General features: G+C 42.6%; 1 protein-coding gene across 1 annotated transcript in view; it reads left to right on the top strand.

Moving 5' to 3' along the window:
• Positions 1 to 322: 322 nt before the first annotated feature.
• GFRA1 (GDNF family receptor alpha 1) overlaps positions 323 to 11,326 on the top strand; it is a 191,743-nt gene continuing 180,739 nt past the window's right edge. The window contains exons 1-3 of the mRNA XM_028730146.2: positions 323 to 1,512; positions 2,741 to 3,043; positions 4,618 to 4,701. Coding sequence (XP_028585979.1) covers positions 1,473 to 1,512; positions 2,741 to 3,043; positions 4,618 to 4,701 — 427 coding nt within the window. The 5' untranslated portion in view covers positions 323 to 1,472. The remainder of the gene's footprint in view (positions 1,513 to 2,740; positions 3,044 to 4,617; positions 4,702 to 11,326) is intronic.

Raw genomic sequence — 11,326 nt, 5'->3', positions numbered from 1 at the left:
GAAGAGGCAGGAGCTACTGCTAGGCAGTACTTTGAAAACTGCAGGCCGCCCGGCGAAACTTAAAGTCACCTTTCCAAAATGGACACCCACCACCTTGCTTTGTTACGAAAGATTCCTTCAGGTTTTGCTTGCGGAAGAGTTCCCGCTCATTCCGAGACGACATTGCTAAAGAGCTACCCTAGTTGGGTCGTTTTTTAAAAAAATAAAAAATCCCGCCCACTTCCACGTGCGAAGAAAAGCGTGCATTTTGGCGCTTTCCTTTGGCGAAAAAGAGCGCCAAATGCGTCGTTGAACCCAGATTTGGGAGCTTGCTGTGAGGGCGAGAGGGGGAAAACTTTGGGGAAGGCAGGTTGAGTGAAGTTGCCCGCCGCGTTTGCGTTCAAAAGAGGGCGACCCTATGGACATTTATATGTCTCCAGAGAAGCAAGTCCCATTGAGCTCATTGGGTTTACATGCAGGTGAGCGACGCCAGTACTGCAGCGCTGCCTTCGGCTGGGCGAACGGCGACACGCGGGCGCGCGGCTGCACCTGCTGGAAGAGCCTCCTCCGCCGTCCCCTTCCGCGGGATCAATAGCTCCGTCTGCTCGCTGCGTGCGCCTCGTTCTCCAACAGAGGGGGCAACGTGAGCTCAGAAGAAAGCCCCGGCAGCGATACAAAAGGCGTCTCGGAGGGTTTACCAGGCGCAGTCTCTCCCGCTCTTCTGTGTCTTCCCCCTCCACGCCGCCGCTCAACGAGGTGATGGGCAAAGCTAACTAGAAACATTTCTAAAAGCGCCTGCGGACTCGAGGAGGTGTAAACTCCGTCAGGAAAGAGACGGGAAGGGGTGGTGGTGGTGGAGGAGAGGAGGAGGCGCAATCGGGCCAGCCCGGAGCCGCACAGACACCATGATGAGTTGGAGTCGCCTGTAAAGGAGAAGGGAAAGCGGATTTGGCGGAGTGATCGTGTGTGGCCGCGGGACTGGGGACAAGAGGCTGGATATTGATTCCTTTCTACCCCCTCTCTTCTGGTTTTTTTTTGGTGTGTGCCTCTTTCTTGGAGTCGCTCCCCGGGGGCGAAAAAGTGCCTCCCCTCCCTAAGAGGCAGGCGAAAGCTGCTCTTGTGTGTCGCACTCGCGCGCTCCCCCGGCGTGAGTCCCCCTTTCTCCCCCTCCCTCCCTTCTGCTCTTTCCCCTCATTGAGAAAAACACTCCTGTTTTCCAAGATGCTGGGATGTAAGATCTGAGAGGAGAGCCTTCGTCTTTTTCTTCTTCCTTTCCTCTTTTTCTTCTTGCAGAGCAGCCGCTCTTGCTGGTACTGGTGCTGTTGGACGGAGAGGACAGAGGCGGGCGGGGTGGGGGATTTTTCTCGGGAATTCCGTGGATATGAACTTGGGGGCTTTGGAACCGCGCTGGTTTGGAATATCGACGTGCTGATCGCCTCTTGGAGTGGCAGAAACCGAGCGCACTTGGGGAGGACGACCGGCAAAAGAGCAAGATGTCTCTGGCCACCTTATACTTCGTTTTGCCCTTAATGGGTAAGTGTCTGGTGTTTTCAGGCTCGGGCGGGTAGCGTGGGGGTGGGGGCTCTGTAAAGTCCAAGGCTTTGCTTTTGTAGGGATCTGAGATGTGTGTGGACCGCCGTATGCCAGCCTGCTCTTTAAAGAGGGATCCCTGAAGTTTTCTGTAGTTTTTAAATCACCGCTTTGGCAAACATCCTTTGACAGGGACAGAGTGCTCATCAAAAGATCAGAGGAGATCTCAACTATCTGTTAGCAAGTTGGAAGGGAAACTTTCAAACCATCTCAACCGTGGCAACTTGCTGAGAAGGGAAGTGGGGACGTTTATGCATAAGATGGATGGTTGCATCTTCTGTTGGGGGAAATGGTTTATGCCACAAATCTGCTCTGTTTTGACAATAGGCATGATGTACAAATGTGTGTGTGCATGCCTGTGTTTCCATAAGCGAGAAAAGAAATACGGTAAGGAGAGGAACTGGGCTGGCTACAATCTGCTTTGACTGCTTCAGTGAAAAGTCCTGGATGGAGAGCAATACCAGAACAAAACCCGTGTCAGTTTGTACCTTTCCTGTAGAAAGTATAGTAATCACAGCCTTTTAAAGAGATCTCTCTCGCCTAGCTGTTCACGACTGTCATTAAAATCACAGCAAACCCTTTGTGAAAACTGAGAGCAGGCACTTAACCCACTGTTGCTGCTCTCAGCAGCGCATGAAGGAGAAGAGCATTGAATTGAGAGAGGGAGTAGATCTTTTACTCCACAAGTGAACCCCTGTGGTTTGTCTTGTAAATTGAAGTAATCTGGGAATTCCTGGTCTGGCTGTAGTTAATCCAATAAAATTAAATGAACACTTTTCTGGGAATAACTAAGGTCCAGGATCCAGGTGTAGCAAAAATTCAGTTACGTTCCCAAACTCTTTTGATGCTGGAGAAACTGGCTGTGTAATAGGGAGGGAGAACCTCTCTGTATGTTCTATTGGGGCATTCGTTTTGTAGGGATGCAGTTTTAAGCACTTGATTTGTAGGGTGAGGGGTAGGGAAGGAAGCTGGATTTTCTGTTGGGAAGCTCTGTTTCCCTCCTCCTCTACTATGCTTGATGGGGGAGGAAAGGGAGCTCGAGTAAAGCATTCACTCCCTTGCTTTCCCCAGGACAATTATTTATGTCCTTTTAGAGTCCCTCCTAAGTTGGCATCTCTGTCTACCCATAGCCTCAAATGTGTTTTCTTCTCCTCCTCCTCTTTGAATGTAGAAGTCCTCTTGTCCGCAGAAGTGAGCGGGCTGCTTGGAGGGGAACGCCTGGATTGTGTGAAAGCCAGCGACCAGTGCCTCAGGGAGCAGAGCTGCAGCACGAAATACAGGACACTGAGGCAGTGCGTGGCAGGCAAAGAGAGCAACTTCAGTCGGGCGACAGGCCTGGAGGCAAAGGACGAGTGCAAGAGCGCCATGGAGGCTCTCAAGCAGAAATCTCTCTACAATTGCCGCTGCAAGAGAGGCATGAAGAAGGAGAAAAATTGCCTACGTATTTACTGGAGCATGTACCAAAGCTTACAGGGTACGTTACAAAACACTGAACCATTCCACACTCCCCCCCCCCTTTCTGATTAGCATGGGGTTCCCCGCCTCTGCCCCTCTGATCTACCATGAGCTGACCTTGTAATTCTTGTTGTGTTCTAAGGACCTTTTCCAGCCACCCAGGCAGAGCAGCTGTTGCTGCTGCAGTCGCCTGTTGTTGGGAAATGCAGGATAAAAGATTTCCTCCAGGGGGACTCAGCTGACCTTTGTAAACTGAAGTCAAAAGATTAGGGCATTAGGTACTTTACTTCTCTACCCCAAAGGTTCCTCAGCACTTGTTAATGAGATCAAACTTCACAGGGTTGAGGGGTCACTCCTCACCCACTGTGTCAAACTGTAATTAATTGTTTCCTAACTGACCCGAAAAGTTACACAGGGTCTTCATTTTAAAAGCGGCCTCCTTTCCGCTTGTGTACTTACGTAAGCATATGGCTTGTAGGATTGTAGATACTTTAGGGGAAAGGGTCCAGGTGAAGAGAACCTACTAATTGTTCACTGTTTAGAGTATTGAACTTGACAAAATGTTCATTGATTCCTGATGCAGCAAGACAATACAGTATTGGAATCTGACTCTGTTGATTTGGGAATTTAAGACCCAGTTCTGTTGTCCTTGATATGTTTTATAATATCTCTTCTAAAGCTTCCACACCTGTGGCACCTAATTGAAATCAATATTTTAGTCAATGACAACACTGAATAATTTAATGACTTTGGATTTATTGGTTTTAGCTTTCACACTAAATTATACCTATTACTGGCTAGTCTCTACTGGATATTACATCCTCTCACTTTTAAAAGAGAGTGGCTGCTTTTACTGGGCACATCTGTACTGAAGTAAGTCCCAGTGAGTTCAATGGGGCTTACTCCCAGGTAATTATGTGTAAGATTGTAGCATTTGATTCAGTTTCATTGGTTCCCCTTGTCCCAAGTAAGGGAAGATAGTATCTAAATGCAAAGTAAGTCACAACTCTGGATATATGGGAATTTACTTAATAGTCTTATAACCAAACCACACCACAAAACTTCCCTCCCCTTGTATCTCTTGAAATCAGGATTATTTCAGGTAACCACCTGTTCCATAATCATTCCATGTCATGGTGGAGGAGGAAGAGGAGTTATTGGCAAAATACTTCTCTCCTGAAGCTTCTGTAATGTAGAAGAAACCAGATTTTAACACTAGTTTCTTAAGAATAAGTGATATAGGATGGGAATGAAAAAAGACCTTCCCTCATTATTATAGACTATATGCTGCAGCATGATGCTATTTAGCATTTGTCTTCACTACAGCCACAGGAGGGAGGCGATAGTTCTGCGGAAGCCATCTTTCTATGGTAGAATCACTAACCCTACAGCAAAGGGTACAAGAAGATGGGGCAGGCCTAGGTTTTGGAGAAAGGGCCTGGGGATGAAGTGGTGACCCAGTTGGGGCAAATAAGTAGTGGCTGGTTAGATTTGTATGTTGAGCTTTATAGGCTGGAACTTCTGGTTGTATTGAGGTTTCAGAAGGTAATAAACATGGGAGAAAAACAAAGCATTTTTTTTCATTGTCCTTAGGGAATGACTTGCTTGAAGAGTCGCCTTATGAACCAGTTAACAGCAGATTATCAGACATATTCAGGCTAGCACCAATTGTATCAGGTAAATGGATTTATGTTTCTTTTTCTGAACTGTGGGCTACTAGCTAACTTTCAGAATTGCTTGTGAGGTTGTTTAATAATGTATTTCCTTCCATTTCAAAATGAGCACAACTGGTTCCGTAGTAAATGTAAGTTATAGTCTGGGTACCTATGGAAAAACCATATGGGCCTACTGTACAATGAATTCTACTTTCATGCATGGTACAGTCCTACACAGGTTTCATTGGATGTTCAGCTCGATTGTGTATAATGGGGGTTGATTGCTAGTAAGTGTGTTTAGGATTATAGCCCAAGATTGCAATCCTAAATGCATTTAGTTGTGTGTGAGCCCCACTGAAAGCATTGGGACTTATGTCCAAGTAGAAATGTATAGGATTGCAAATATATTGATGTGAGCTCAATCACTGTTTGTCCATTATAAATGCCTGACTCTTTAATAGACAGACTGGGAGAGATTGCATATGCCTATATCATCTCTGGATGACTGCAGCATCAAGTGATCACATCAGTTTGTGAAACAGTCATCCCAGACCAAATACCACATACAGAGCATTCAGATCAGCTGACATCAACTCAAATACAGTCCATACATTAATTTGTGAATCACCAAGTACTAAGACATCCAGTAATGAACACGTATTGTGTATGAATAAGATATGTGTCACTGGTATTTATTGGAAATTATGTTTTACTTTTTGTTCAGCATAAGTAGCTATTGTTAGACAGCTGCATGCAGTGTATAAATGATCAATACTTCTTGTAACATTGCATTTTTTACTTCTTATATTGTGGAAAAAAAGGGGGGGGGGAGGCTAAGTACACCTGCAGGTGGCAATCTAATTCTCTGCCTCCAGAATTTACAGTGCAACACCTGGTGGTTAACGTGGCCTGTGTAGATTACCTCGTTTGACACTTAAGCACTTAAGGCAAATGAAATAATTCCCTATCACTTCTGGGAGAGGAAGAAATGAGTGTCTCCTTTATAATGATTTTTTAAAACTGCTTGCATAAATGATTCGTTTTCTCGTTGTTCTTTCAGCAGTTTTGCTTTCAAAAGTCTCTCCTTGTATGATAATCCTTAGCAAGTCTAGTACTTTCTCCTTTATGGAATGGGACTGGATGCATTTGTGCTTCCAAATTTAAATTACATTTCTTGTGGATAAGAAATATTTACTGACACCATATATTTTAGGCATTGCCACAATCTTGCAGTCTGTTACATTCAACTATAGAATTCACTTTATCCACAATATAGGACATTTCTGTTGAAAACTGGTAATACAGTACCTGAGATACCAGCCAATATAACATTTACATGTTTGCACTTAAACTCACTGCTCAGTTCCTTGGTGAAGACAGGAACTGTGTTGGCTAGACTGTGAAATGGTGGGGAGGGAGGAGAAACCTAAAATATTAGAGTAGCAGAGTGCCAGGATAAATGGTGTAGAGAGGAAATGGTTTCTTGAAGGCTTTCCAAATAAGTAATATATGACAATTTCATCTGAATAGGCCAATGCAAACTTTGCAAAGCGAGCTCTTAATGTTCCTTTAAATCAATTTAAGATCAATGTTTATCTTCCTTTTAAAATTAATTTGATCAGAACATAAGCTTCTTTTCTGCCTCAGTTCTGATTTCTTTTTCTTTTTTAGCAAAATGGGTAGGAGTGGGTTGGAGGTGTTTATTTAGGTGTTAGATTCCTGGAACTTGGTGCAACAGTGATTATAACTGATAAGTATGATCTACTTAGGCAAATTGGATCTGTTCAGTATTCCTCAGTCTGGTATTTCCACGCATTCAGTAGAAGTTAGAGATGTGCAGGATTAGTTTTGGAAATAATCACGAAGAAGTTTCATTAGCTTAAGCTTTTCGATGAATGTGGACAACTGTATATGTATATGTGTGTGTGTGTCGTGTTTTGTTTGTTTGTGTGAGTGTGTGTGTGTGAGAGAGAGAGAGAGAGATGTTCATTTTCTCAAAATTGAAGGCATAAATAATATTGCTTGAAGAATGTGGTTGGTTTTTCCAGTAATAAATATGTATTTATCAGTTTGGAATAAAATTATTGTAAGTCTGCTTCCTTTCTTGTACACATATATAATTAGTTCATGCAGTGTATTTTCTACTTCACATAATTTAGTTATTGTTGACAACTTCCAGTATCTGGTGCACCATATCTTTGCTCTAGCCATGATATTTCATATTAACTCTTGGTTTGCCAAAGGCACAGTTTTTGTTGAAGGTCAATAAAAGCGCCAAAGGAGCTAAATGAAGTTTAATATCTGGTATTTTTTCACTTTTTGTAACAATAATTTTCCATAATTTCTGTGCTAATTCACTTGACCGCAACATATGAAGATAAGTGTCTTTTTATACTTCCAACTATAACCTGGTTATGAAGCTATTCTAACAGATTGGTAGTATTGAACAGCAGTAGATACCTCTTAATTATACTTTACTGTGCAGCTAAGGTTAAATTATCAAACCCTTGCATGTACTGTACTCTTTCCACTTCACTGCCTATTTAACCAGGGTACCAGAATTTTTGTGCTGTATTCTCTGATTTTGATTTTTGCTGATCTGATTAGCAAACTTGCTTAAGGCAGGGCTTATATCTGCTCTTCTGCCAAACCTGGTCAGTGTTTACATATTAAGCATACTTCAGACAATGCTTTCTCTTGTTTGGGTTATATATAAGTATAACTGAGGTCAGATGTTGGCCCTTTTATAAGACAACAATTTTGTGTGCCTTCTGTGTAGCTTTTCCTTACTGTGCTCAGAACAAGCTTCTTAATAATTTATTTGATGCAATTTGGGAACTATCCATAACTGTCTTTTGGAACAATTGTGGAGTGAACAGTAGACTGATGAAAATGAATTGTTCACTCTTCTTACTTAGTGCATGCTTCTTTAATAAATGCAAGTTATGATTTTCCGGTGTCAGATATATGATGAGCTTAGCAGTTCTCATACGTGTGTGTGTGTGTGTGTGTGTGTGTGTGTGTGTGTGTGTGTGTGTGTATTGTTTTATACTGACTGTGTGGTTGCTTTAGCTGTAGTCGTAAGTGTATGCTGCTGCAGTTGAAAGGCACATTGTGCTAAGCAAATAGGGCACAGTTATGCAGCTTTTGATTTTAGAAATTATTTACTTTTCCATGAGGAGGGATATAGTTGGTAAGAGTGAAGGAGGCTGGACTGTGCAGACTTCTTTTATATTAATGTGGAAGGGGACATCAGCATTTACACCAGCCCTCCCCAACCTAGTTCCCTCCAGATGTTTGGAACTACAACTCCCATAATCCCTGACCATTGATCCAAATCATCTAGGCTGTGGAAACATCTAGAATGGAGAAGGTTGTGTAAAGCAGGAGTGTTGAGGTATTTGTGGACTACAGCTTCTGTCATCCTTGACCATTTGTTGTGCTGGCTAGGGCTGATGGGAATTGTAGCAAACAGCGTCTGGAGGGACTTTGAATTAGTTCTGAGACTTTAGAGTCAAGTCCTACAAATCTGTGGTAAAGTTGTTGTTTGTAAACCTGAACAGCCTTTCAAATATAGAATTCTAGAATTTTGTGTTTGAATAGACATGTTGTGGAAGGAAGTGGGGTATAGCTAGGTGTTGTGGAGAAATGGCCTCATTTAATATGTCCTCTCATAACTTTTAGCCTGCATCTACCTGAAATTCAAGGCCAATGCTTGAAACAAGACTTGTCTGGCATCCTTTTCATTATCCTGTCTCCGGACCACATGTCCTCTAAATTAAGGATTTTCAAGCTGTGCAGAACTAGACCCCAGCTTACTTAATTCTTGTCTTCAGAATTTGGATATGCAGCAGTAAAGTACCAGGAGCTATCTTCCAAGTATACTTCAAATTAGATAGAATATTTCTCCTTTTTACCAAAAAAACCACACACTGGATGTCCTCCTTTATTATTACTTATTATTTATTGAATTTATATACCGCCCTATACCCGGAGGTCTCAGGGCAGTTCTCAGTAGCTGCGGTAGGTCTGTTTCCTTTGGTGTGATCATGATACTTCTGTGAATGGAGAAGGCACATGAGTTTTGCAAATTATTATTATGATTATTTATTAAATTTCTATACCACCCTATATCTGCAGGTCTCATGTGCTGGTCTTTCCCACTTGATCACCACTGGGCCAGAAGGGATAGCTGAGTGGCAAAAAGCCATGTGATCTATCCCATTCATGTAAAGACTTTGTACACATACAATCCCCAGTGGCAAAAAATAGCGCCAAGTGGCTTCATGTTGCTGTGGATGTGAGAGGAGAGGGCTTTTAAATTCACCCCATTTTATTCTGATGCATTAATTTCAATACTTACTCCCAACAATATGGCAGTCCTGCTGAAGACATCTATTAATGAAAACAAACCAATAAGTAATGTCAGCAAGGGATATCCAGGTAGATTTCCACTTAGGCATGGGCTTCTTAGATAGCTCGATCAGCTCCAACTGTACTTGCATGTAAAGTTGGCAATGGCTGCTTGGTATCCTGACCAGTTTTGCTTGGACCCATTTTGCCGCATGAATGAACTGTCAGTCTGAACCTTTATAGCAGGATGTTGTAGGACTGCAACTCCCATCATCTGTTACCATTGGTCAAACTTGGACATCATACTTCATCTTGAAGGCGACAGATTAGCACCTGCAAGGCAGCAACCCTGCTTTATTGGCAATAATTGCTTACTGTGGTGGTCCCTAACTATTTAACTCTAGTGGGGAAAATAATGACATTTAGGTATAAGTTTGGTTTTTTTCTGTCCTACTGAATGTTGGACGGCAGCTGTAAGACTCATTTGGGAAGGAATTTTTATGCATGGCGACCAGAGTCTTTTGAGTATCGTTTGCAGTGGCTGATGCAGCATGAAATTGAACAGGCCCACTGAGTGGGTGCACACACCTGTACACATTTCTAGATCAGAGGCAGCGTCCAGTGGATCAACTTCTGATACAAGTGTGAAATGAAATAATCAGAAATACAGAGGTGGGTTGTAGATTGTGCTTTGAATTAAAAATGAAGATATATTCATCTACTTTCGTATTGCTTTTATACAATTGAGCTGGGATATTGTGTGATAACAGTTGGGGGTGGGTGGTTTAGAATGCAGGAGTCAGAGCTGGAAGGGGGCTGTGCATATGTATTTTCATTGTCAAAAATTTATTCTGGAAACTTGATATGGTGGGGAGTTTGCTCTTACAATGCTACTGCGTTGGCACACAGGCAAAACATAGCTTTTAATAGTAGCATTATTGTTCCATTATATGCCTTTCTAAAAATAAATACAACTCAAGATGTACAGAACATAAGAATTCCTACCGAAGTCTTTTCAGTAGCAAAGCATATAAAGTTTACATTTTTGATTATGATTACGAATGAGAAACTGGTTACTCGCTGGTGGTGGCAGATCTTGATACCTAACATACAGTGGTACCTTGGGTTAAGTACTTAATTCGTTCCAGAGGTCTGTTCTTAACCTGAAACTGTTCTTAACCTGAAGCACCACTTTAGCTAATGGGGCCTCCCGCTGCTGCCATGCCGCCGGAGCACGATTTCTGTTCTCATCCTGAAGCAAAGTTCTTAACCTGAAGCACTATTTCTGGGTTAGCGGAGTCTGTAACCTGAAGGGTATGTAACCCGAGGTACCACTGTATTAGGAAGCAACAGATAATTAAAGATGTGTGAAATTCAAATACGTTAGATATGCGTACTAGAGAGTAAATTGATGTATAAATCCCACTTGCCTGAATATGCAAGGGTTAAAAGTCAGTAGAGTGGTGGAGCCATGCACACAAGACCCACCCCAGTGTCGCCTTCACACACTGGCTCCTCTCATAATTTCATGTGTTGAGTGTGAAGGTGCTTAGAAGCCACTGTGCTGTCATGAATCGTGTTGAAGCAGGTTTCCCTATCCCTTGAGGGCTCTGAAACACATTCAGCCAAACAAACATCGAAGCCTCCTGCAGACCTCCACTCCCAGTGTGCAAAAATCTGAAAGAAAGTCCACTTTTTGAGAATGTTAGCATGTGTTCATTATGTTACTACTTTTCTGTAAAGTGTGTCTGTGCTAACCGTTAATTTTTTATGTTTATACCTTTTCAGAAGCATTTTCATATTGTGTTGGTACTTTTCAGTCAAAGCATTTGTATTTTTGACTTACCTTGAAGGATGAGAGTGGATATGAGCTATGTTGTGGCATTGAGGATGGGCAAACCTAGTAAGGAGAGACTTGGGGCGCTGGCCTCTTTTGGACCATCCTTCAGCCACCAATATTTGGGTTATCATTTCAACCAGCCTTCCATCCTGTCTAGTGCTACCGTTGCCAGATACCAAACAAGCTCATCATAAAATAACTCACATCTGTAATTTGATGCTGAACTCCTTACTATACCTTTCACCTTCATCTGGCTCTTGTCATATTTGTTTACCCTCCAGTTCTCCATCTCCAGTGATAGGTGTTGTGCTACGGCTCTATGGCTGTTGGAGAAATGGGAGATTTGCAGGGGATTGATATTTAAGAAGGGAATTCTCATGGGATGACACAATTAGAACTCCTTATGCCTGGTGATTTCTCACAGTTGCTTCAATCTCACTTGTCGCATACTTCA

Source organism: Podarcis muralis, chromosome 6 (genome assembly GCF_964188315.1).
Source record: "Podarcis muralis chromosome 6, rPodMur119.hap1.1, whole genome shotgun sequence".
Taxonomy (NCBI): domain Eukaryota; kingdom Metazoa; phylum Chordata; class Lepidosauria; order Squamata; family Lacertidae; genus Podarcis; species Podarcis muralis.
This window is presented reverse-complemented; position numbering and strand designations above follow the sequence as displayed.